General features: G+C 36.7%; 1 protein-coding gene across 28 annotated transcripts in view; it reads left to right on the plus strand.

Annotated features, from left to right (window-relative positions):
- The window catches only part of LOC107997070 (voltage-dependent calcium channel type A subunit alpha-1), a 154,926-nt gene that overhangs the window by 98,133 nt on the left and 29,169 nt on the right, over positions 1-27,624 (plus strand). For 19 of the 28 annotated variants that reach the window (XR_003697534.2, XM_062073411.1, XM_062073399.1 and 16 more), the window contains 16 exons: positions 652-807; positions 993-1,213; positions 3,731-3,834; positions 5,540-5,655; positions 5,912-5,971; positions 6,138-6,230; positions 8,864-9,064; positions 9,272-9,699; positions 10,749-11,071; positions 11,151-11,273; positions 11,613-12,176; positions 12,319-12,664; positions 12,882-13,046; positions 17,775-17,885; positions 24,665-24,748; positions 26,253-26,300. Coding sequence is in view for 27 of the 28 variants with exons in the window: in XM_062073411.1 (XP_061929395.1) it covers positions 652-807; positions 993-1,213; positions 3,731-3,834; positions 5,540-5,655; positions 5,912-5,971; positions 6,138-6,230; positions 8,864-9,064; positions 9,272-9,699; positions 10,749-11,071; positions 11,151-11,273; positions 11,613-12,176; positions 12,319-12,664; positions 12,882-13,046; positions 17,775-17,885; positions 24,665-24,748; positions 26,253-26,300 (3,143 nt within the window). In the remaining variant the exon portion in view is untranslated. Of the gene's footprint in view, positions 1-651; positions 808-992; positions 1,214-3,730; positions 3,835-4,592; positions 4,709-5,539; positions 5,656-5,911; positions 5,972-6,137; positions 6,231-8,863; positions 9,065-9,271; positions 9,700-10,748; positions 11,072-11,150; positions 11,274-11,612; positions 12,177-12,318; positions 12,665-12,881; positions 13,047-17,774; positions 17,886-21,301; positions 21,413-24,664; positions 24,749-26,252; positions 26,301-27,624 lie in introns of all 28 variants that reach the window. The other 9 variants (XM_062073402.1, XM_062073415.1, XM_028666378.2 and 6 more) reach the window with 6 other exon arrangements.

Below are 27,624 nucleotides of genomic sequence, written 5' to 3' on the forward strand. Positions count from 1 at the left end.
GCAATTCGGATACTTCGGGGAATCGGATTTGGATCCGTTCGTTGAAACGTTTCCATTTTTATCGATAGCTGCTACGTAGATCCGATTATACGAGCGAACCAACCGGACTAAACGTTATCAGACGTAAAGCTCGTAGATCAGTGTAGTATTTAATTATTATTGCAAGTATATATTTCTATATCTATATATCTACACGTAGTTGCCTTGCAACGTTAGAACGATTATTTTTGTTTATTACGTAGCACCACCCAAATAGATTATATCTTTTGAGAGTTGTATGCTGTGTCCATGTATAACAACAACGAAGTATCTCAATTGTTTGTCCGTTTTAACGTCGAAATCCTATATTCGAACGAATTATTTTTCCAAATTAAAAAAAAAAAAAAAAGAAAAGAAAAGAAAGAAAAAGGATATAACAATACCGAATACATAATAATAAAATTACACGGGAAGGTTGTAAGAGAGAGCAATGGCACGCACGCTTCCCCGAGCAGCGAGGAAAAGAAAAGAAAAGAAAAAGAAACGCGAGGAGAAAAGAAAAAAGAAAGAAAAATGAGTCGAGTAGAAAGATAAAAAAAAAAAAGACACGTGAATCGCTTAGAGGGCGCGGTGGTTGGGCCTAATTACTCCTATCGAATGTTTTCTAAACAGGTCTCCAGGTGGTGCTCAAGTCTATTATCAAGGCAATGGCGCCGCTTCTGCAGATCGGCCTGCTGGTACTTTTCGCCATCGTGATATTCGCCATCATCGGCCTCGAATTCTATTCGGGGACCCTGCATAAAACGTGTTACAGCATCAGGGATATCAGTGAGTAATCTCGTATCGTCCCTTTTCTTTCGTTCGAATACGTAATAATATAAAGAGAAAAAGAAAAAAAGAAAAGAAAAATGGAGGAAAATGAAGGAAGAAAGGAAGGAAGGAAGGAAGGAAAGAAGATGTTCTCATGGTCAAACCAGACGAGAGAGATCGGTCTGACGTTCACTCTGTTGTAGATGTAATCGTGAAGGAGGGCGAACAGGCGAGCCCGTGTAACACGGACAACAAATCCGAGGCGCCATTCGGGGCCCACGTGTGCGACGCGAACATCTCGACGTGCATGGATCACTGGGAGGGACCAAACTTCGGCATCACCAGCTTCGACAACATCGGATTCGCCATGCTCACTGTCTTCCAGTGCATCACTATGGAGGGCTGGACTGCCATATTGTACTGGGTAAAGCAAGAGATATGTCCTTCAGTGTTAAAAACTCTCTCTCTCTCTCTCTGTCTTTCTCTGTTTTCTTTGTCTCTCCACCCCTCTCCCCCCATTAAAAAATTGTGTAAACGTTTCTCCTTCGTGTCGCGCACGTTGAAAGCCTTGATATGGCTCGATGTCTCGGAATTTCCGTGTTTCCATTTCCCTTTGGATTCGACCCTTTGTGCATTCCCCTCAGAAGCATCCCTCGCGTGGAATCGATGCCAGAGACGAACCCTCTGGTTCACCAAGGGCAAATGACCGAGCGTTGTACGTTTCCCCTCCGTAACTATGTTATTAGTTGCGAAATATTCGTCAATTCAACTAACGAAATCAATGAAAATTTTATTTTTAGTGAAACTTTGTATTTATTGGAGAGAGATTATACGAAGTTTTTTTTTTTTAATATTATTTTTTAACGACGTACAGAACAAAATATATTGTTAAAATATATACGTTGCGAGTGAATGGTTTATTATATTTAAACGAATTTTAAAGTAATATTGTCCAAAGATAAATGATAAAAATATTAATGCAGAGAATATTGATTAATAAATGTCGGGAAAAATAAAGGGAAAAAGAACAGTTTTTGGTAAACTTTATAACAATTTTATATTTATTGAAGATTAAATGGTTTAAAAATTGTATACACGGATCGATCGATATAAATTGTTCACGTTTTAATACTTTATTATCTTTGATATTAAAAGTATAATATTCTAAGGATCGATTTTACCTTTTCAAAAACTTTGCTCTACGTATGAATTAATTACGGTACAAGGTTTCATTAAAATTCGAATTTTCAATTTCAATAATTGCTTGCCATCTATCCCTAATTTTTAACGTCTATTTCAAATTTCTCTAAATGTTTCGTCGTTCCACGTAACCATCCCCATTCCCCCTTGTCGATCATCCCTTATCTGTGTGTTTATCTGTCTCTTTCTCTCTCACTTTATCACTCTGTGTCTGCCCGATGACGTTTCGCTTCCGCCATTACGTTTTATCGTAATCGAGGAGAAGTGCTTGCAGATGTTCAAACAGCCTAACACTGACCTACATGTTCACCTTGCTCAGTATAACACTGTCAGTTTCAGCCCTCTTTGCAAATCTCTTGGTGTTAATCGCATTTTTTTACCATAAGCTTCGTGTCCTCCGGAAACTCGAAGAACTTCGAATCACGTGATCCTCCTTTAAAATCTGGAGGATCTTGAATTTCTTCGATTTGGTTTCTTCGCGCACGATGATCGATATTTTTCGATAGAGATGGAAATTTTTTTTTTTTTTTTAAATACAAATATCTGTTCTGTATTGAGAAATGGCACTGTGACATCTATGAAATTCTTATTTGTTTATTTGTGTCTGCGATGTTTTAACTGTGTCTTCTTTTTTTTCCTTTTTTTTTTAATTGTTGTAATTGTGAGTGTTGTTGTAATCTATGAACTTAATAAATCGATAAGTCAATTAGTTTTACATAATTAATGATTCATAGTCCTACATGATGAGAATATGAATCATTGAGGATCGCGTGTTGTGCTACTTTGTTTTCTATCCCAATATGCAATTGGAAATAGAATACGATAATTGGTTTTTATAAAGGGGCCCGTGCAGGATCGATAATGTTGTCGATATGGACGAGTATTGACAATATAAATGAATATTGTCAATAATATCTTATATATACGGATAAGTATCGACAATATCATTGATCGTATGCAGTTTTAGAAAAGATTAAAATGGATTGGAAATACGATTTTAAAATAGATTCGAGTTTTCTTTTCTCTTAATTTCGTTAATATAAAATTTTTCTGTAAATTTATTAATATAGCACTTTGCTTAATACATATCCAATACCCAAAATTTTTCACTTTTAATTCTCTAATAACAAAATTATATAATCTTGGAATCCGATCGTTAAAAGATACGGCAAATAATTGCAATCGTTTAAATTTAGATTTGAAAATCCTTTTTAAAAAAGATGGAAAAAAATTTCAATTTCCATCATATTCTAAATTAATTCTTACCAAAAATTCTTAACAAAATACATTCCAAATCATAATAGAGCAACCAGATAAATCAAATATCCAATTAAGTTTGAGAATCCCCTTTTTTTTCAAGCAGAAAAATTTTAACTTACATGTTCAAGCATATATTTATTGAACGAGCCTCGACGATCGTGCACAGACCCCTTTAACAGACAAGCCAGTGCTGTTTCTTGCAAGAAAAATTAAAAATCAAATCAAAGATCGCGTATTGAAATTGGGGGTAATCTCTAGAATCGTTGGATGTAAAGATGTTAGAAAGGAAAAAGGGGATGGGAGCGAGGAAAAAAGAAAAAAGAAATCGAAGCGTTTATTAAGTGTCTCTATGTGTCGTAACATGCCAATGATGTTTGGTTTCGATCATCGCGATCGATGCGCGTAACAGCTGTGTGGAATCGGTGACTCGCGCTCGCACACGTAACATATGGGCTTCACGTGGCTCTGGTCAAATTTGCAGACAAACGACGCTCTTGGCAGCACGTACAACTGGATTTACTTTATACCATTGATCGTCCTTGGCTCATTCTTCATGCTGAACTTAGTTCTCGGTGTTCTGAGCGGGTGAGTATCTTCATTCTTGAATTCTCTAACCGGTTAACAACACCGTTCGTTTCCTCCGTGTTAACCTACTTTATTTTTCTCAATGGCCATTTTTACCGAAGGACCATTTACAACAAATCTGCGCCAAATTCACACAGAGATTCGAATTGTTGAATTAGTTAGTTAATTCTCCATCCAGTTTTGGATATATAGGATGGAGCATTCGATCGAATGATATTGATTGTTTGTTTAATTATTCTTGCTATTAGATATTAAATTATAAATGGTTTAACGCGATCTTGGAAGAAAAGATAATATGATATACACTGTAACTTATCACAATTGAAATCGTTACATCTATTAGACGGCTCGTCCCGTACGAAGTATAAAATAAAATCTTGAAGAAATAAGAAACGATGTATACTGTTTTTGGAAGAACAATAAGAAGAATTATTTCGATATCATTGCTTATCCATTCCTTATCCAACTTCATCTCGAGGATAAAGATCGACAAATAGTAATAACAATAATTACAGAACGAGATATAAGAAAATCTTATAATAACAAAAAGAAAAAATTTTTTAAATTCACTTTTCTTCCCTTATTACCCGCATAAGACCATTTGTCGGGCAAATAATCTGGATTCGTCACTTTGGAGGGGAATTCCTTCGATCGAAGTGCGAACGACCCTGCGCCGGGTCAGGTTCTCCCCTTCCCTCCCTGATCCCCCCCCCCCCAATGGAAAGAAACGGCCGATTACCTTTCTTTTTGTTCGTCAGGGAGTTTTCGAACGAAAGAACACGCGTCGAGAGGCGGGCGGCTTATCAGAAAGCAAAGAGAAAGCGTCTATTCACGACTGCGTTCAGTGCCTACTTAAAGTGGATCACTCAAGCAGGTTTCTCGAAAACGATCGATCTTCCCTCAAGTTTATCCGCGCGCTAGTCGTTTACTCGCGCTACTTGCTTCGCGAGCCCGCCATTCGAGTCGCCAGTGGCAGTAGTATAGCTAGAGTAACGCTCCGCCAGTGGTAGTAACCTATGACGTTTTCTCCCGAAGAGAGAAAGTATGATGTTATACGAAGATCTCGGATGACAATGTAAAATCCTTGCTAGATACACGTGTGATGGGATTGGGTATCATTGAAATGGAATTTTATTCATTTTGTTTTATATATTCTTGATTTAAAAATGTTCGAGAAATTATTTTAATGTTTGTTACATACAGATTATATTTATGTAAGCTGTGTATTTATTTAGGATTATTTAGAATCTTTGAAGCAAAACTTATGTTTTTTCATGTTTCTTTTTATTTTGTCAAATAGAATTTTAGAATTTGTTTTTCCTTTTATTCGATATTTTTATTTCAAATAAAATGTATCCAGTTCCAGTGAGCGATATAAGAAGATTAAACTTGTTTTACTTGAAATAAAAATAACATATTAAAAAAAAAGAATTGTACGAAATGAAAATTAAATTCATTTGTGACTTAAACAGGAAAATAAATATAAATATCTATCAAATGAAATAACAAATATTAAAGTAAAAAGAAAAATATAAATTTTGTTCCAATATTCACGCGCATTTGAAGAACAAGAATTTATTTCAATATAATCCAATCTTGCAGTATTATTTGCTAGAAAAACGTATCTTGAAAAAGAAATGTACCAAGTATTTATCTCGAAACGCAACCCTGCAATGCCCCTCTATCATCTATGTAACGCTTGTAGAGAGTTTGCGAAGGAGAGAGAAAAGGTGGAGAACCGGCAGTCCTTCCTCAAATTGCGAAGACAGCAGCAGCTCGAGCATGAACTGTACTGTTACCTGAATTGGATCTGCAAAGCAGGTTAGAAAGTCAACACGCCCAGCTACATCAATTATCAATCGTCCTTTACCAAGGCTGATGCCTCCTTAGGAGAAACTTTCGTTGCTTTCGTCCAATTTTTTTTCCTTTTTTTTAAGTAATTTTATGCCTCGTCCAACGATAAGTCGATGATTTTTCTTTCCTTTCTTTTCTTTTCTTTTTTTTTCCTTTTTTCATTTCATTTCGCTCTTCTTCGGTTCAACCGTTTAACAACGATTAAACGTTCTATTATTTATAGAGGAGGTAATACTCGCGGAAGAAAGGACCACAGAAGAGGAGAAGAAGCACATATTAGAAGGTTCGTGCCGAATTAAATCGATAAAATGAAATATGGCGAGATGAATTAATTTTAAATAGTGAAATATTCGTTTCATCAAATTAAAATTTATGTCGAACGAAGACGTACTGATTTCATATTTTCGATCGAAAGTTGTGTTTCATGAATGTGTATATTTCTTTTGCAGGAAGAAAAAGAGCCGAGGCGAAGAAGAAGAAGCTCGGCAAAAGCAAAAGTACGGACACGGAGGAAGAGGAAGGCGATGACGACCAGGATGACGGTGAGTTGTATTTTTCCCTCTTATCATCACCCTTTGTTTTCTCTGCGCGTGATTTTTGCGATGATTTTCTTAATTAATCCCTCTCGAAATCAAAAAAAAAGAATTGATTCTTAGACCAGTGTTTCTCAACCTTTTTCTAATATTCTTTATATAACTTTCTAATACCTCTCTCTAGAGAATAATTAATTGACATCATCGAGTTAAATCTTCGAGAAAATTTCAATCTATAAAAAAACAAAGAGATATTTCCTCTTATTTATTTGTAAATCATGGTTCTTCAATTCCTCTTTTCTTCGTACAGCTCCCAAAATTCGAGTTTGATAAAATCTTAGATTATATACAATACAGACCCTAATAATTTTTATTTTGGATTTTTATACCATCAAACAAATGGACACAATTTATCAATATAACTTACGTTAAAACGCATCGATGAATCGGGTTGAGAATCACTGACTCGATCGAGGCGAGCGAAGAATGAAAAGAGTCGATGTTTACGACGTTACATTATTCTCTTATCGATCAGAAAAAGAAAAATCCATCTTACCATCGTCATCTCGAAACATTGGCTCGCTTTCCATTTCACTTGGAGATCTCTCCCTTCGATGGAGAGTGTTGCCTTCCATCGACATATATATATTCATTGTGATCGACACGTTAATAAACCAAGAGTCAGATGGTCCCACGAGTAACCACCATTTCCTTCGTGTGGCGAGCGGAGGGGCGGGGGTGTGTGCACGTGTATTATTGTGTAGAAGCGCGCGAGAATTGCTCGTGGGACGATCTGACGTTTCCTTCTGATTTCTGTTCCGGATAAAGAGCCGACAATTTAATTCCCCTCGGCCACGGCGACGAACATTCTAAACACACGCTATCAGATGCTCCTCTTGTTTCAGTGCCTAAGAAAAAACTGAAAGGTAACTACAACCAGTCAGTGTCACGATTCGATGCAAAGAGCAACGAGGCTGTATCCGTAAATTCTTATTCGTATATGTTTTCTTTTTGTGCCCTTTTCTTTTCGTTTCGAACATCGTTTTCCTTTTTATTTACATCATACGCATTATTAAATATTCGCAACACGCATATAATACACGCAGGAACGAAACAAGATAATAAAACGTGCGATTGATCACTCAGGATTCTATATATTTTCGAAATTAAATATTCGATGATGGGTTGATCGATTTTTTTTTAATTTTTCCAAACGTTTGAATCAGATTGGTAAAAGGATGTATTAAAAATGTATCGATTTCACGTGTGACGTTGAATAAAAAAATCGTTATAGAATATTCTTATAAGTCAAAGTCATTATATGGAATCCTAAGTGTTAATGTGATTACGAATTTGGATTATAATCGTCATGTAGTTGAGATACATATACATCTACACACGTAATAAATATGGAAATTGTGTATGCGTGTGCGATAGAGAGAGCTTGATAACTGCGAAGAATTGTAATCTAGTAACGAGAGAACATCGTGCATCGCAGATCTTTCAAATCGGATTCTTCGAAATTCTTAACACAATTTCGGTGAAAATCGAACCGCCGATTTACTTTATCCTCTTTTTTCTAGGAATTGCTTCTGTTGGCTGGTGTCATTGTGTATATTTATGTATATTTATGTATATTTATCGATCAACCGAGGGCATTCGCGACAATCTTCGATCTTTTAATCGTTTATGAATTCGACGAAGAATAAATTCCCCTCTTTCGTTTCTAATTTCGAGTAGAGATGTAAATTTTGAGGGTAAGAGAAAAATTTGTTATATTTTCAAGGAAAAATATTCTTTCTTCTTGAATAATTAAGCTACGAAACGAAGTGATACAACGATCACATATTCATCACGCGATTATTTTAATTCTACTAGTGGGTAAAAATTAAACAAGAATAAAAACACAAATATCAAATAAAAATCCTTCGAAATTTTTTTCTTATTGATACCAAAATTTACCAAATCCATTATTTCGCGAATGTCTCGGGGGTGAAAATGTATGTATCCACCTGGTCTAAGTACGTCCAACAGTGGAGGAATAATAATCAATGTGTTTTTAGTAGTGTACAGCGAGAAATGTGTTTATACAAAAATAGATGGCCGCATAGAAGGAGATATTGATTAAATTCGTAGATAGATAGATCTAGGTAGAAACACGCTTGTTAGAGTACGTTCATAGAATAGATGTGTCTCTGTCTCTACATTATATACATATATATATGTAATGTCTAATTTCTCGATCGAAAAATTGAAAAAAATAAATAAATAAACGAACGAGAGAAAGATCTAGAAAACAAAATCGTATCCTCTTTGCTCGAAACCGTTATAATAAAGAGAGCAAATGGAGGAAGAATATATTTCGAATCGATGCACGATATCGTGGTACACAATGGGATCGTATCGGTAAACTTTCTCCAATGCAAACGTTCCTTCCGGAAAAATAATTTGCCGTATCGCATTATCGATATTATCGAGAAATAGTTTGCGCGTAACGACCTATAACACGATTACGCGGATAAATTTCATTGGAGAAATAACTTTAGAGAAAGAGAAAGAGGGGGGAGGGGGAGAGAATCGATCGACTTGTATCGAAAATATCCGAAATAATGGCTGAAACGATGGATTTGCTGGTTTTCCAGGGTTTTCAAGATCCTCCTCGACGAAGGAAAAGGGACCTTGCAAGCAGTTCTGGCTGGCCGAGAAAAGATTCAGGTACTGGATTCGAAAATCCGTGAAATCGCAAAAATTCTACTGGTTCGTCATCGTTCTCGTGTTCTTCAACACTGTCTGCGTGGCCGTGGAGCATTACGGTCAGCCCCAATGGCTGACCGATTTCCTCTGTGAGTATATGAAATAAGAGTGTGGATTTAGATTCGTCTTCTTCGATTCCATGACCAAATTGAGTCAATTTCTAAGTTGAACATTTACAACGCATCGTTCAATTTGGAATTTGAAGGAGCTAGTAATACTAAAAGAAAGGAAAGCAATCAACAGCTCTACCAACACGTATCGAGATATTATATTTATTATATTTATGTATCCGACAGACTTCGCAGAGTTCGTGTTCCTGGCTCTGTTCATGTTGGAGATGTTCATCAAGGTGTACGCGCTCGGCCCTCGCACATACTTCGACTCGAGCTTCAATCGTTTCGACTGCGTGGTCATCTCGGGATCGATCTTCGAAGTGATCTGGTCCGAGGTGAAGTCCGGCTCTTTCGGCCTCTCCGTCCTACGTGCCCTTAGACTCCTGCGAATTTTTAAGGTCACCAAATACTGGAAGAGCCTGAGAAACCTCGTAATATCGCTGCTCAGCTCGATGCGTAGCATCATCTCCCTGCTCTTCCTGCTCTTCCTCTTCATTCTCATATTCGCGCTGCTCGGTATGCAGCTGTTCGGCGGCCAATTCAACTTCGATTCAGGCACGCCGCCCACCAACTTCAACACCTTTCCCATCGCGCTGCTCACTGTCTTCCAAGTAAGTAGATTCCAAGATTAATCTTTTGGAGTGCGATAAATCATCGTTGGAATGAATCCTTTGAATCCTAATTTTATGGTTAGGAGTATGTTATTTATACTTGCATATTGTGATTGAAATTGGAAGATTACAGGGGGATGGATATTGGTCGTAGAAAGATAATTTTGTAGCTCAAATTCATTTTGATGATAGACGAAGATAAATTTGTTTCTGTAAAAATAATTTGCGAATCAAGGTATAATACATAAGGGCACCTTGCATGTGTACAGAAATTTGTAAATATTGAAATTTACGCGATGACACTACATGCAATTTTTTTTAAATAAATTTTATTTGAAAATGTTTTCCTTGATTTTTAATTAAAATTAATAATGAACGAAAATGTATCTTTGCGAAAAAAATGTTTAAGATAAGCAATATTTTGAATCTTCTTATTCGTTCATTTTATAAGCCTCTTTTTCAATAATTTATGTTTCAATAAGAATAATTTTTATATATAATTTTTATTTATAATTTTATTTATAACGCTTTGTGAATATCTTAAAAATTCATTTGACAGAAATTAACTTTTTCTAAATGCATAAAGATAAATCACAAGTTTTTCAATATTGGAAAGTATTCATAGAATTTTGATGTTTTATCCTTCTTACTTAAAATATTCTGTCTAACAGAATATTTCCTCCTTTCTCGTGTATTTCAATATTTAAAATTTCTCTCCACCTTTCATGTTTTACTAAGAAATTAAAAATATTAATTTTCTCATATAAATTTCCTAGATATCTGAAAATAATCCAATTTATTTCATCCTAACGAGGATAAACGCAGAAAGGGGATAATAAAATTTCAAGAAACGTTAGTTGTTCAACCAAAAAAGAAAAATATTGCTTCTAATAAAAAAAAACCTACGATAATTAATTGAAAGGAAAGAGAATACGAAGCATGGTCTTTCCTTTGCAAATATTTTCGTTTCGATGCTATCCCGCATTCCGTATCACAACTAAGATTGGATAAAATGTCATCGTTATTAACAAAATAATTCGATTGGCTAGATCCTGACCGGAGAAGATTGGAACGAAGTGATGTACCAGGGTATAGAATCGCAAGGTGGTCACAAGAAGGGCATGATCTACTCGCTCTACTTCATCGTGCTGGTGCTGTTCGGCAACTACACACTGCTGAACGTGTTCTTGGCTATCGCCGTCGACAATCTGGCAAACGCACAAGAGCTGAGCGCCGCCGAGAACGAGGAGGAAGAGGAGGACAAGCAGAAGCAGGCGCAGGAGATCGAGAAAGAGATCCAATCCCTGCAGAATCCAAAAGACGGTGGCGCGCCAAAGGTAGAAATCTGCCCTCCGAGTCCGAACCAGAATTTGTAAGTTTCACCATCGTCGTCCACCTCTTTCGAGTTAACACTGTAAAAATATATTTGGAAATTGTAAATTGAATTTCAGCAAAGACGGTAAAGGTGGAAAACAGTCATCCGAAGAAGAGAAAAAGCAGGATGAAGACGATGACACGGGACCAAAACCAATGCTGCCATACTCCTCCATGTTTATACTGTCCCCTACGAATCCGTAAGTTGTTTCTCGTATGTAACATGCAATCCTAAGGAATAATGGACCACTTGAACAAGTTTTGAACAATTTCCAATTTTAATTTAATTTCCTATTTTGTACTTGTGATGAAAGCTCGTTTATGTAATATTTGGTGTAAAAAACTAAGAAAATAAATCAACAATGAATTTGGAATCTTGAAAATGAGAAGTAATCTAAATGAAATATTAATTACATTTATGTGATAAAATTCCCACTCTCTAGTATAATAACTCTTTAAAGAAAAACGGTGGTTCATCTTTCCAAGAATTGTCCTAAAAAAAAAAATGAAACTGTCAAAATGACAAAACAACATTGCAGAGTAAGAAGAGCCGCCCATTGGGTCGTCAACCTGAGGTACTTCGACTTCTTCATAATGGTGGTGATATCGCTGTCGAGTATCGCGTTGGCCGCCGAAGATCCCGTATGGGAGGACTCGCCGAGGAACGAAGTTCTCAATTACTTCGATTACGCGTTCACAGGTGTCTTCACCGTCGAGATGATACTGAAGATAATCGATCTCGGTATCATACTTCATCCGGGCTCGTATCTGCGCGAGTTCTGGAACATTATGGACGCGGTTGTTGTGATATGCGCCGCGGTTTCGTTCGCCTTCGACATGACGGGCAGCTCGGCCGGACAAAACCTCTCCACGATCAAGTCGTTGAGGGTGCTCCGCGTGCTCAGGCCGTTAAAGACGATCAAGAGGGTGCCGAAGCTGAAGGCGGTTTTCGACTGCGTGGTGAACAGTCTTAAAAATGTCATTAACATTCTCATAGTGTACATATTGTTCCAATTCATATTCGCTGTGATCGCGGTGCAGCTGTTCAACGGCAAGTTCTTCTACTGCAGCGACGAGAGCAAATATACGCAACAGGATTGCCAGTGAGTATCCTATTGGTTTTTCCCCTTAGAAAAGAAAATTCGATCGATCCACGTGGTAGGTACATGTTTTTTTTTTTTTTAAATTGAGTCGGATTTTGGCTTCTTTCGTTTTTCTAACGTTCGTTTCCTTCGTCTCGTGCAGGGGTCAATATTTCGTTTTCGAAGACGGTGCCCTGTTGCCAGAGCCAAAGAAACGTGAATGGCAGTCGCAGTTTTTTCACTACGACAACGTGATGGCCGCCATGCTTACGCTGTTCGCGGTGCAGACCGGCGAGGGTTGGCCCCAAATCCTGCAGAATTCTATGGCGGCCACGTACGAGGACAAGGGCCCCATACAGAATTTTCGTATAGAGATGTCCATTTTCTACATCGTCTACTTCATCGTATTTCCATTCTTCTTCGTCAACATCTTCGTGGCCTTGATTATCATCACTTTCCAGGAGCAGGGAGAGGCTGAATTGCAAGACGGTGAAATCGACAAAAATCAGGTTGGTCAGGCTCGATTTTTATTAGGTCATTCTGTGAATGAGATTTTTATAGTCCTATTTCATAACAATCCTTTGTTTAATTAAATCTTCTCTTTGAACATTTTTCTACGATACGAAATTGAGCTTATTTATAGAATGATCGAATAACCCAATAGTGTGCCGAACAAAGAACCACCAGATCTATCTCTGTAAAATCACGATTAACCGTTCGTTTCAGAAATCTTGCATAGACTTCACGATACAAGCTCGTCCTCTGGAAAGGTACATGCCGAAAGAGCGGAACAGCGTAAAGTACAAAATCTGGAGAATAGTGGTATCGACGCCTTTCGAATATTTTATCATGGGTCTCATCGTATTAAACACAGTACTGCTCATGATGAAGGTAAGCGTCAATGAATCTCTCCTTTTTCCCCCCAAGAAATCCCCCCTCTTTCTCCTCAAGATGAACGCATCTCGAGGAAAAAGTGACGAATTCTCTTGTGACCGCGCCATGTTAACGCAAGATGGAGAAGAGCACCGGAAGGAAGTTGTCTAACCGAACGTCCTCTTTGTCGACACGTTGAGAAAAAAAAAAGAAAGTGAATTTCCTTCTTCCCCCTCCTCGAATCTCGAATCTCGTCTCACTCTCGCGTTTGGCAACTTTAACCAATCGAAAAGAAAAAGAAAAAGAAAATGAAAAGCAGCGATTCTCAAAGATGAATCGCGTGAGAATGTTAATCGGGTGTCACGTTGTCGAGAAACAACGTGCACAACGAAGAGTTCGAAGCAAGCTGTAAGATATAACGTTATATCTGTACGAGGACATTGTTGTTCTTGCCTGTCAATTTATTTATTGTTCTCTGTATAATTGTCATCCTTGTATCCATTGATACGTGTACACAGCTGTGTTCAATACTCTTGTGTCTCTTTTTCTCTCTCTCTCTCTCTTTCTCTCTTCCTGTCGAACCAAAATTTCCTTTCTCTCTCTCTCTGTCTCTGTCTCTTCTTTTCCTCGTCGCTTCGACTCCGGTCGAAGCAGATTTCAGTTCAACAGTCGTTGATTCACGTGTGATTTCGCGTGTCTCGAATTGCTTTTTTATTCCATTTTGCTCTCTCTTCCCACTTTCGTTTCAGAATCGAGACACCTTTTCTCTCTCCATATCGGGCATGCGCGAGTGCCATCTTTCTCTTTCTGTATTTTTCTTTTTGTCCATTAAATTTGGAATCGGTTCAAACGACTGAAACCGATTGGATTCCTTTATAGAAAGTAGGTGAAATTTCAAATACACTTTCTTGTAATCGTAAAGGATCCAATCGGTTCCTCTTATCGAACGTTAAAACTCGAATGTACATATTTCAATTAATTTCGATTTTGATATGTTGATTCTCTAAGCGTTACTACTCGTAGCTAAAAATATTTCGGATAAAAGTCGAATGATGCTAATTCTTTCGTCAACAAGTTCAAATTCCAGAGTCAGATCTTTATATTCCTTGTTTTTAACATAAGTCAATAAATTAACACTTTTTAATAGAGAATTTAATCAAAGTTTAATCGATTATACGATCAATTCGAGTTTCACGACGAAACATTTTTCGCCACTACGTGATGTAATAACAAATAATAACATTAACAAAATCGATAAAATCGTCGAAATAAGATAAGACACTTTGTATACGGCACTCGCGCTCTGCCCTAACCTAACACACCAACATCTTTCTCTCGCGTTTGTCTCGAATGTACTTTCCTTCCAATGTTATTTTTTCTTCTATACCCTTCCCCAAAAGCCGGTATCTTTCCGTTTCGCTTCTTCTTTCTTTTCTTTTTTCTTTTTTTTTAATTTCTCGATTTTCGTTCCGTTCGATATAGTTTCCTTTCCCCTCCCTCTCTATCGTTCTCTCTTCCCCCTCTTTCTTATTGCATGCCCGCTGCTGTGTCCTCGTCTTGATACTACATAGTACATTATATACTACTCGAAGATGCGTGGAAAAACCGATATATATCGAACTATCGGTGAATATCCCTTCCTCCCTCCCCTTCCTCCCACACACACACACCCACACATATACACACGACGTGCGTTCGACTCGTACAAGCCCATGTTTGAACTGGTGGCGGGGTTCGAAGCGTTGCACGAGCAATTGGCTTTGATTGGAAAGGGACGAAAGCAACGAGGATGGAAAGAAAGGAATATTCTTCTGCGCTCGAATATCCTGTGTACCTTTGAAGCGCACAGTTCGTTCTCCTCTATCTCTCTCTCATTTTCCATACATCATTCGTCATTTTTCTCGATCCTTCCTCTCCTCCTCTTCTCCAACCTATCTATTCTATTCTCGCTTGCATTAATTAGAAAAAGTGATTAGCAAAAAGAGCTGGTGAAGAGAATGTTTTTTCGAGCAAAGGGATACGCTTTTTTAGAAGAATTGATCTGAAAATTCTCTTCTTTTTTTTCTTTTTTTTTTAGGCTTGCAACGCTCGAGCAACGCAATCGTAGATCTTTTTTCTTTCTTTCTTTTTTTTTTTTTTAAAGAACGCACGTGACACGTTATTAGCTAACGCTTCTCTCGACTCGGTTAGTCGATTCTGGACACGAATACTGGATGTGAATACACTCGTTAACCGGGTCGAAACAACCACGGCAGTTCGATCGGTATACACAGATACACAGCATCGCTCGTTTTCCTTTTCTATTTTTTCGTTTTTTCGAAATACACGCCGCCTGGCGACGCCAACGAGCAAACGTAATGAGCGGACGTTAATGGTCGTTCACGCACACCGTAAGCTGCACATGGTTTTGTGAATGAAAAGCGATAATACACACGAGCGGCACACGATATTGTAAATGTGAGAACGAGAAGGTAAGAGGTACGAGATACGTCGTTCGCACCGTCGATCGAACAGTACGATTTTTCTTTTTTGAAATTGAAAACGAAAGTAAGCAAAGTGATTATTCATCTCTTTCTTATGAACGAATATATGTATATATCGCGTTTTTTGAACGAATTCGATCGATTCTTCGTCGTCGAGAGTACCGCAAGATTTCGACGATCGACAAAAGGAAAGAAGGATGGAAATGGTGGATGCGACGAGTCTCGATCTCTAATTGTTCCGAAGGCACGTAACTGTATCCTGACATGTATTCACAGCACGTATTCTCGCACACACGAGGATGTCACACGCGTTGTCCGTCCATACACGTGCAAAATCTGCGTGTCGCATGCTGGCTGCTCGCAACAAAATCGAAAAACCAACTCGACCGAATTCTGTTCGTCGAGCCAAGCAAACACCCAGGACTACAATCCACTGAATGTGTGTGTGTGTGTTTTTTTCAAGTACCAAAGACACGATTTTCTTGCACGGGGAATCGCCCGCACGATTTTGATCCTTCCTCCCCTCGAAACTTGAAAAAAAAAAAAGAAAAAAAACAATTTTTACAGTACCTCGAGCGGGGAGAGATACATCTTAACGTAATTACTCCATCTTCCCTCTCACCTCACGTATTTCCTCTCGTCTCATTTTTCTTTCTTCTTCTTCTTCTTCTTTCGATCTTTAACTCGTTCTCGACGTTCTGATTCTTTTTTTTCTTTCTTTTTCGTTTCTCTTTCTTTTTCGTTCGCCATTAAGATTCGCTTCCCCTCCAATTTCTCACGACTCTCTAACTCTTTTCCAGACATCATCTCTCTCTCTCTCTCTCTCTCTCTTTCTCTCTCTCCAGAAATCGATCCCGACGCGAACGATCGAGGGGGTGGTAATCCATTGGGAATTTTTTCCCGATCTGCGAAGGAGACAGATTTTATTTTTTGTTCGTCTCCCCTTAATCGTCGCGTCGTGTCGTTGCACGCGATTGAATCATCGTTCGAACTCTGTTTATGTTTGTCAATTTGGACATAGAGTTGCAAAGGGGTATTTATTTAGAAGAATCGATGCCACCTTTCAATGATTTCACTTGATTTCCATGTGCATGATTTATATTCCATTTATATTTCAAGTATTTCTAACGTTTTCTCTTTCTATAACTTCTTTTTATTAAGCAGATATTTAAATATAATATCTTCCAATTAATCTTTTTTGAATAATTATAAAAATACGAATCATGCATATAAATCAAAGTAAAGAAAAAAAAATCAATTAAATGCACAGCCAGTTTTCCGAAATAAATGGAAAAATTCAATTTTTCGGTGTTGTCCCCATTACAGAAGGGCATTCAGCTTGTACCAGTATAAACGTGTGCACACACACCAACAACCCCACACTCGATATACAAGTATACCGTCTAAAATTGTCCTCACTTCGCTGATATAAAAAAAAAAAAAAAAGGAAATCTCTTTAATGTCACCCTGTACGATCGTACAGATACACGTACTATTTAGGTTAACGCTAATATTAAACACCCATGTGTCTCCCTTTTTTTTTTCTGTCGACTGGAAAGTTTCTCACTTACACGTGTATACATACGTGTGCATATAAACGTGACATGTATACACGTGTAACTTACTAGATTTCGCACTCTATTTTACACAGTTTTTAATATAAAATATATATATATATATATATATATATATAAATATTTGTAATAATTGTGTGTCATATCGAGGGAACCGTCCATACGCTTCGATCCCCAAGTTATCCTAAGCGAGAGGGTGGTAAATTTATCGACGATTATCTAAACTTGGAACGAGTCGATTTCTTCGAGCCCATTTACAGGGCGTTGATTCGTGGAAAAGTAAATCGAGATATTTAAAAAAATATTATATTCAATACACGACTTTGATACAAAACTTAATTTGAAACAAAACTTTTACCGACTAGTAATCGATTTACTTATCACGCGATTAATGAAATATTAACTCTCCTGCTCCTCCGGAATTAATCAGTCTAAAAGAAAAGGAGGGAAAAAAGGAAGCAAAAATGCGTCGATGATGGACGGTTCGCTCGATCAACGGCCTTCCCCTCCTCTCCCCGACTCTCGCTCTCTTTCCCCTCGAAGAGTGGAAAAGAGAGGAGAGGGGGGAGGAGGGTATCGGCGGGAGCGTGAATTTCCGCCGTGATACGCGCGGGAAATTGATAGGCTTGTTTGACGCCCGTTTGTCCGTCTCTCTCGGCCCGTGTGTTTGTCAGTGTCATGCATTGCAGTTCCATCGGCAAAGCGACGCGTACAAGAACACGCTGAAGTACATGAACATGTGCTTCACGGGGATGTTCACCGTCGAGTGCATACTGAAGATCGCCGCATTCGGCGTGAGGGTAAGCTCCACTATAAAGCACCAACAAGCCCCCTCCCCCTCCCCCTCCAACTCCTCTCCCTTCATCGAACGGATTATTCGAAAGAAAATTGTATTCTCTAGTTCTAGTAGCTCATGAGTTTTCATCTCCTCGAGTTTATGGATTTTGTCACTTGTTGTTGTCGAGGAATGATACGTGCGACGCTCGTCGTCGTGTTTGTACGTTGATGATTTTTAAATTTGCGCATTGCGTGGATTTTTTTTTTTTTTTCCTTCTTTTGAAATTGAGCAAAAATGTATGGTTCGGTAGTAGTAGATTCGGACGAGACGATGGTCGCAGGATCAGTTTTCGAAGTAGGTTGGTTATAAGTTTTGCTTATTAGAGTGTAATTAGAGCCTTTGTTTTTTTTTTCTTTTTTTTGGTGAAAGAATAATAGTAAGAATAATAGTAAGAAGAGTAGTATCTTGTCGACTCGAGTATTTGAATAATATCCGTGTATTGCAAGGATGAGTGTATAGATCACTTACTTATCGTGGTAGAGATAACAGGGCTGAACAGACGCTAAATTGTTTCTCAATGTCCTCTTCCTTGTTGCAAAATTTAAGGATCGAATTTTTTTCGAAAATGTAGCGTTTGTTCGGCTTTCAGTATAAAAAGAGACGAATGAGTTGTATATGATACACGAGGATTGTAGGATGTTTTAAAAATTGTCGAAACAATATTTCCTGCAATCCTCGTCCACTTGAAAATCACCAGGAAACATCTCGAAGAAGAATTCTTCTTCCTAGTTTGTATTTACCAGAGAATGGAAACGAGTTTAATGGTGGGTTGCTTCGATAACGTTCTAAAAAAAAATCATTGCACGAGCGATAAATTACTTTTCTTTGAAGAATTCGAAATAGTTTTGAAAGTGATTCCGTGAAACGACGTTATTTCGATATTAATATTTCAATGTAATTATAATCCTTTTGATCAACAGCTCTTTTGAAAAAGAAAAGTATTTCCGTCATATTATTAATTGCATCGATATTAATAAATTCTAAAGGCAATTTCAAAATTGCTTCAAAAAGTAAACAAGATACCGTATATCGACGCTTTCCAAAGGGAATGAAATTATATTCTCCCATCTCGTCGTTAAACGCGTTTTCAAAATGTCGCGTTGTCAGTCTATGAAACTCGAAAGCACACGCACACGACATTACACGAAACATTTTTCAACTATATTCGTCGGGTTATTCAGAGAAACACGGCAAAGTACAAGAAGCATAATTGTCACGTCGAATTATTATTTTTCTTCATCTCTTTCACACACACACACACTCTCTCTCTTCTCTCTCTTTCTTTCTCTCTCTCTCTTTCTCTTTCTCTCTCTTATCTATTTCTCCGTATTCTTCTTTTTCGTTTTTAATTTCGAAAGAAACTTTTTTTCCTACGAGATACATACGTCGAACGGAGGGGACCGCCTCGAGGAAGTAAATCCGCCAGCTACTAGGAAAGCTCCCGGCATGCTCTTAGCCTGGTTGCATCCGCACGTAATCACTGCACGTTGACGTATTTTATTTATTCTTTGCATGCGTACATCGTTGTTTTCAAAAAGCGGGATGTCGATCCTTTTCTTTCGTGCGGTCGTTGGATACCTCGGGATGATGAAATAATAGGGTTGGACGATCGTGAAAAGCGATCGATGCCCGGCTTTGAACAGTGTCTCTGTTGTTGCAATGATTTCGTGTTATGGGCCAATGATGGATAATCGCTGTCGCCGCCATTTTGTCGAGACGATTCAACGTTCGTCAACGGAGTTTCTCGAGAGAAAAAGGATCTTTTTTTTTTAAAGAGAAATTTTGTCGACGATGAAATGCGATCGAGATAAAACGGCCGACTTTTAAGTGTAACGAAGAACGGAAGGCTTGGAGAACTGCCTCCAGCTTCACAGCCACACGCACATCACGGTTGAACTTTAGTTGGAGTATTTTTATAGATTTTGATGAGTGAAATAAAAGTTTTGATTTTTATTGATTTATTTAAATGTTATGCGTGAAGTTGAATATTTTTAAGTATTTTACATGATGCCACGGATCATGTGAGTATCGGTGGGCGCCAAATTCAAATTATCTTTAGATTAACAGATCGATTATCATTATTATATATTCGACGAATCTGGCTAAAAAATGATTCTATTCTATTTAGATTAGTGTTTAATTTTGATATTTCTAATTCTTCTTTTCTTTCAATTAATTTTATGTATTTTTTTTTATTTTTCCATCAAAAGTTTTTAATAAAAATTTCAGCTTTGGTTTCTCGATACCAATACAGATCGAAGATCTATCAAATCTGAACAAAAAAATCCAAAAGTTTGCAAAAGAAATTGTGAACAATTATTATACCAATAATTATACCATATAATAAAATACAACATTTCAACAAAGAGCAATTTATATTTGGCGCCAATACCACTACTTCCAATCGAATTGGACCTTAAAATCCAACATGGCGTCGCTCTCAAAAATCCCTAAAAATACGAAACTTCGCCTTCAACTCTTGAATCACTCATCATTTTAAAAAAAAATTCTTATCTAACTTGTGAAAAAACTAGAGTTCCATCCATGCTACCACCGCCGGTACCAGTTATGGGTTCCATACGCACACCCATCATACACACATACACACACATGTATACAAGAAGCGCTGCCATTTATAAAGCGCTCGAGAACCGATCGCCAACTTCGTGAGAATCTGTCGAAGATTGGTTAGACTTGCTCGAATATCTTTTTGGGGCAGGGAGACAAAAAAGAGGTTAAAGTCGATTGGGAAAGAGGAAACTGCCGTCGGTGCGTTTGTCGGCGCAAGGGGATTACTTTGATCTTTCCAAAAAAAAAAAAAAAAAAAAAAGGAAAAAGTTGAAGGTATTGTAATTTTTTTTCTCTCTTTTATATCGTCAAAAATTGTCACGAGAAAGAGCGTAAAGAGGATCGAGGTAACCCCGTTGCGAGACGATTTGAAACTAGACGGAAAGTACGGGCAAATTTTCTTTTTCGTCCGGTATTTTTTTTCTTTCACCTTTCCTCTTTTCATCGAAAAGAAAAAGAGTCGACCCACTCGACGAGACACGAAAAAACGGGAAAAGAAAATTTGCTCGAGCTGTCGATAGCTGTGATAAATTAATAAGATAAACGAGATAAACGATACGAAGAGAAGAAAATGGCGCGGAGTATTATATAATAGAGGGAGGGGGTGGAACATGATAGCTTGCTGTTAGCCCGTCTGGAAAGTTGTTCGTGAGAACATTGTTTGGGAAAGTTGGAGTTTAACGAACTGGGGAAGGCGTAGGGAGGTTGAGAAAGAAAATGGGTAAATAAAAAAAGGGAAAAAAAGAAAAGACGGGCACCGATACAGAATCTAGGCTTGTGTTACGTCTGTGTGTTGGGTGTATTTTGTAGTTTCACGAGGCGCCGCCAAAGCTAGTGGACGCCTTGGCCATCGTGAACTTCTTCGTCACACTCCTTTTCCTCATTGAGTGCATCCTCAAACTCGTCGCCTTCGGATGGAAGGTATAAAAACAATCCTCTTAATCACTAGAAATCCGCTAACTTCAGTTACACGCAACTATATTACATATATTTATGCAATCAGTCGAAAGTATCGTAAATTCGTCTGATCCGAAAATTTCCATTTTAAAGATTTGTGTATTCCATGCAAGAATAATGGAATATTGGTTTTATTGGAATGTTGGATGAAATCGATCCTCAATTTTTTTTTATAAAAAGACATTAAGATCGTTTTAATTAATTAAAAAGCAATTTTGTATCTGTATTATAAATAAAATATTTGGAATTCTATAAAAGTAGCAAAATTAGAAAAATGATTTCAAACTTTTAATAATTAGATGCTTCACTCACAATATTTATTTCAAAGATATAAAAGATGCAATAGTTGCAATAATTTATTCTTTAAATTCATTTGAAAACATAAATTGTCTTAATATATTGTATATATAATAATTTTTCCAGGCAATAATGCATTTTAAGTTTATAGAAATAAATACTAAAAACTAATTAAAACTTGGCAATCCAGTATATTTAAAATTTCGTTATATCTCATCCCATTTGAAAAATTATTTATTTTAAATCTCAAGATTTTAAGAGGTACTCTGCTAGCGTCCAAAGTTTCAATAAAAACAGAATTTACTTTCAATAACACAATTTATCATCACTTAATACGATAACTTTCGTGACTAATTGTATCCCATGCTATCGTAACTCTTTCTTTCTTTCTTTCTTTCTTTTTTATTTTTCTTCTCTCTACTTCGTTCTACTTGATCTAGATCATCCTACGCGTAAGAAAAGAAAAAAAAAAATAAAGTTTCGACAACTGGCGAGAGGATTAAAAATCTTCGTCGAAGATCGAGAAAAACAAAAGAAAATTGAACTAGCGCCAGAAAAGAGGAGTATGTGATACATAACATACACACATACACGGGAGAGACGTTTGAAATTCGCGTCTCTCTGATCCAATAAAACCATCGACGTAGCGAGTAAGCATACAAGAACTTAAAATCCCCTGTTGTTTGATCTGTTTACAAGTTGCGAAGGCGATCGAAAATCGTGTACCGATTAACTTGGAGCTCGTAAAAATGAGAGGAGGGGAACGAGTTTCCCTATCTGAACTCTGATAAAGAAACACACTTTGTATAAATATAGCATATGTAAATAAAGGTATAAAAAAGAGTATTTTTATCAGCAAGAATCATTACATCAGTAACAGTTCAAACTTAAGAATAAAGTTACTTGGAGAATATCATCATGGAAATCGGATCTATTATAATGATACACGAATAAATGTTAAATGTTCAAGCATTTCAATAGGTAATTATTTAAAATAACTTTATTCGAAATTTTTAACTGGTTAATTTTTCAACTTGATCGATGCCCAACTTCGTTGTTACGCTTGCCTCGTAGTTGCTAATGTTACACGTGTTTGGACGAGGAGAAGTTGGTCGGTATACGCTTTGAATCGCCCTCGTATTTTAGACTATTTAGACTATTTGAAACCTAGTCGTGGACGTAATAATAGATATATCGATAGAAGCTGCGATAGAGTTGAGATTGTTACGCTCTCTGATGACTATTCACTCTTGTTTGCATTACGTACAATTTAATTTTCGATTTGGACGTGAAAGTGACCTCTTTCCTGGCCCTGGGAAAAGGCGTATCTATCTTTCTCTGTCTCTCTCTATATTACATATATATTTGCTTGTTATTTTATATACATATATATATTTATATACCTATTACGGCATGCTCCCGTAGTAGATACTAATTTAGAAAAGAGATCCTGTCGTATATACTTCAATCGATCATCGATCACCGTGCCGTGCGACTCGGATATCTCGTAAAAGACCCCTCTCAGCCTAGTCTCTTCATCTTCCGCACAACACTCTTGTTACGAGGGAGAAGAAATTGGAGAGATATCCGTAGAATTGTTTTCAATTGTTTTCGTAGATTGGAAAGTATTTTAGTTTAACTATCAATTTGTTCGATATTTATTATTTGGAAATGAGGATCTTGTCGATTTTGATTAATCTTGAAATGTCGAATTTCTAGAGGCTGAAGTAAAAGTTGAATATAAAAAGATGTGGGTTATTTAGCTTGTTTATATCAGGTTGCTAAGCAATTGAAAGTAGTTATTCTATTCACATTATTCTGATGCAAATTTAATTAATTTGATAAATAAATGTTGCAACTTTTTGGTTTCTGGTCTCTAGAATCTATCTTGCAAATGTATCTTACGAATATATTAACAATCTGTACATCAAGATTCGAGTTAGATTTAGATTAATCTTTTAAATCTGTCAATAATTTATTTCAAGTTGAAATTTGATCAAAATTGAACACAATATTATTAACCTATGAATTTCGATTTATAATATCTAAAGAGTGTTTTAGATTTTCTTATTCATTCAATTGTGAATGAAAATAATACAATACAAATCTAACGTAATCTAACGTAAAGCAAACTTCGTATTGTACCAGATAGAAAAAGAAAATACATTTGCATATATCTCAAGAAACTGATGCGCAAAATTAGCAATAAAATGTTAATCATCCGTATACAAAAAAATTATTCAAATAATAATTATTGATATCTCAAAAATATCGAAATCGATGGGATGGCCCCTAAGTGATTAACCCTTCTTCTATTATTTTATCTATTATATACACTAGATAGAATATTATTATTTTATACGTGACAGTTATCGATGCAAATATTACAATTTTCTTTATGAACGAAGAAATATGGCCTTTTTCGTAAACTAAATTTTTTGTAACCAAAAAAAAGACACATCGTTTGAAAGCACGGCTCTTCTTCGCATTTAGCTTTTTTTTAACCGACGTTTAAAGTTCGGTGAAGGGGTGCGTATTGGCACACACGTATACAAATATACACACACACACACACACACACAGTCCACACAACGACAAACTCACGGAAAGATCGGAACCTGCGAAAGCTGGGCCGAGCTTCCCTCTTTTTCTCTTTACGAAATTCGTAGTTTCTTAGCGCTACCATTTAATACATACACACATACACACACACACCTTTTAACTGCTTCGAAGTTTCCTCGAACCCTTTTGGATAATAAATCAACAAGAGTGTTTAAAAATGCAAAATCAAGCCGAGAAATGAATAAGAATCGAACCAGTTTCGAAGAGGCTTCGGAGACAGTTGTGTAGGCAAGTCTGATGGCGCGATGGATACCTAATCGATACTTTTTTTCTTTTCTCTCTCGTTTCGGTGAGCAGAATTTCTTCAAGGACGCCTGGAACACGTTCGACTTCATCACGGTGATCGGCAGCATCGTGGACGCCCTCGTGATCGAGTTCGGGGTACGTAGAGCTTCGATAAAAAGAAATATCGCCTTCGTTACAAATCTGCTGACGAGTAAATGTTCCGAGTGAAGTAGTACTCTATTTCTTTTTCTTTTTTTTTCCCCTCCCCCCCAAGAAAAGAGAAAGTAGAATTTTGTCCAGAATTTTTTTTAATTTTTATCGACGAGAAAACCCCGATGAGAACACCTTTCTTTCTCTCTATCTCTCTCTCTCTCTCTGATTACACCCTACTTATTAACTGTGTCGACCCAATGTTTGCTTGACTTGTACATTATTATCGAGTGTTGTCTTTCCTTTAACCCTTTTGCTGCTTATTTAGTTTCAGCAGAGTGTACAGATATATAACACGCATAGCAGGTAATATTTCGACGATATTATTCGATATCCCTTTACAATATCATGTATTATTTGCGTAGCTTATATGCTGCATTCATACGCTACACACCCCACACTGTACATTATCACATATCTGCATATAGCATACAGTCACCACGATATAAGCAGTATATATAATACACATTAAGATCTAGAATAATCTCTCGAAGGGAAAATGGGGGGGAAGAAATTGATTAATGGAGAGGTGATATTTTAAGTAAATTTTTCTCTTGGAATTGGGATAAATCCTTATTTAAATTATATTCGAATAATTTCAGAATTTATTCATACGTATTCGTGCATTTTATTTCGAATATGAAAAATGTCCAGTTCAAATGTCGCATGTATTTAATAAGGGTTACGTATATGCAAGAAAGAGAAATTACTATTATCGACGCGACAAACTTTAAGAATAGATCCTTTCTCGATCCAAAATCAAAGTGTAAATCGTTGAAAAATTATATTCCAATATTTGCTCCAACGTTTCCCTTCGAGTGATCTCTCTTATATATAGTAAAAGCGAACATTCTCTTCGAACAATGAACATAAATACAGCACTATCCATCAAGTATTTCTTTACTCCTCTCAGTAGTAGAAGTATTAAAGAACCCGAAGTAAACGTCGTGCTATACAACTCCACACGCCGTAATTATTATAATCCAGTAAAAAAAAAAAAAAAGAAAAAATCAGATATATATATATATATACACACACAGACACTATAGTTGAGCGTCGATGCCCCACATCAAGGCCGCATCGAGTCGAAATCTCCTTTTTTAAATGCTTGCACTCTCCCAGTAGGTTTGCTGAATCGACCGAGATTAAACGTGATCTTATTGGCTAACTTACTTTTAGATAAAGTCAAGGTAAGCCAAGCCAAAACCTTCTTCCAACGCTTCGCGTAAATATATATATATGACATAAACATATATATATATATATATATATACATGACAAGTTGTTCAAATAATCTCAGTCTCAGCCGCCGCCTCAGAATTAATAAGCTTCGTTTATATGTAAATCTCCGCTAGTTTTGTTCTATATTCGCATATATAATGAGATCAGTGTGCACGATCGTACGATCGGCCCCAATAATTTTGCAATATCGTGTATTTTTGTACTATAGGAGCGGTTTTCGAGTATGCCCAGTGGCGGCCAACTAGGCGAAAAAAAGGTATAAAGTTTCGTCACATTAACACCCACAGACGTAAGTTGTCCGTGTAATTTTAAATTGAATTATTAACAGGGGAGCAATAAGATATACGTAACACACGAGGAATAATAATCTTGCTACGAATCTTTCGTCATCGTTCTCCCAACGAAGGTGCAATTACATACTTGCTCGTTCGTTGCACGCGTTACGTTATTTGCTTGCACACGGCGCATAAAAAAAACACTCCTCTCGACATGTTTCTTCTATCGCGCTTATACGACACGATATATACATCTTACTTACTTACTTACGCGTACACAAAGCAGGCACACGAATGGCATATGGATGCGGTATTAACGCGCGATCAAAATTTCTGCAGCCATCGCTTCGTTACAGCAGGCTTTGCTACAGCAAAATGGGTTTAACGAACGACTACAACAATAGGACTAAATAATGCAAAATTTGATGCATTTCAATATTCGTGTAATTAAAGAAAATATCCTCTTGCGCAATACTTGTTTATAAGTATTCAGAAATTTAAGAAGCGATTCTTTCGAATCGAGGCGAGATTAAAAATTGGATTTTTTTTAGTTATTGATATTATTAATAAGCAAATATATTATTAAAGAATATAGGGTAACTCATTGGTATGCACAGTAATTTTTAAATTGGAGAATATCACATCGAATAAAATCCTTTCATTTTTTCGTGTAAATAATATAAATATTGTTGTCTAGGAACGTCTTTTTTTGTTTCATTCCGATATCTCTATCCGTTGCTGAGATGCAAAGATTTAAAATATAATGCTTAAAACGGTACAGAGATTCCAGGAATCGCGTCTGGAGTTTAATTAGGTGCGAGCAATATAAGGATGGAAAAAGATTAAAAATTACTATTCGCTTTGCACGACGATATCTCGGGAACCGTAAGTCTTATCGGGATAAGTGAAAAGGCACTTTAAAGAGGAAGATTCCTCGCTTTTAACCATCTTTCGTTTATTGATTAAAAATTATTATTTTTAAAGTTATGACGATTTAAAGTTTTCGTAATTTTTAATCGGTTTGAAAAAAGTAGCTATTTTATTTTCTCGTGTAATTTTAGTTTAAAGGATCACTTCTTAAGTTTCTGTATATAATCAGAATACATCATTATTCTTTTAATTACACAAAATATTCAAATATATCGAACGTCCTATCGTTCTGTTTTCGACACTGTAAATTAAATACATATCACGTGTAATTTTAACCTTAAAGGATTCACGATTTGATATATATATTATATTATATTATATTTGTATTTCGATACACGCAACGTTCTCCTTAGCTTCGTTCGTGCATCGAAACGA

The sequence above is a fragment of the Apis cerana genome, linkage group LG3 (assembly GCF_029169275.1).
Source record: "Apis cerana isolate GH-2021 linkage group LG3, AcerK_1.0, whole genome shotgun sequence".
Classification (NCBI taxonomy): Eukaryota; Metazoa; Arthropoda; class Insecta; order Hymenoptera; family Apidae; genus Apis; species Apis cerana.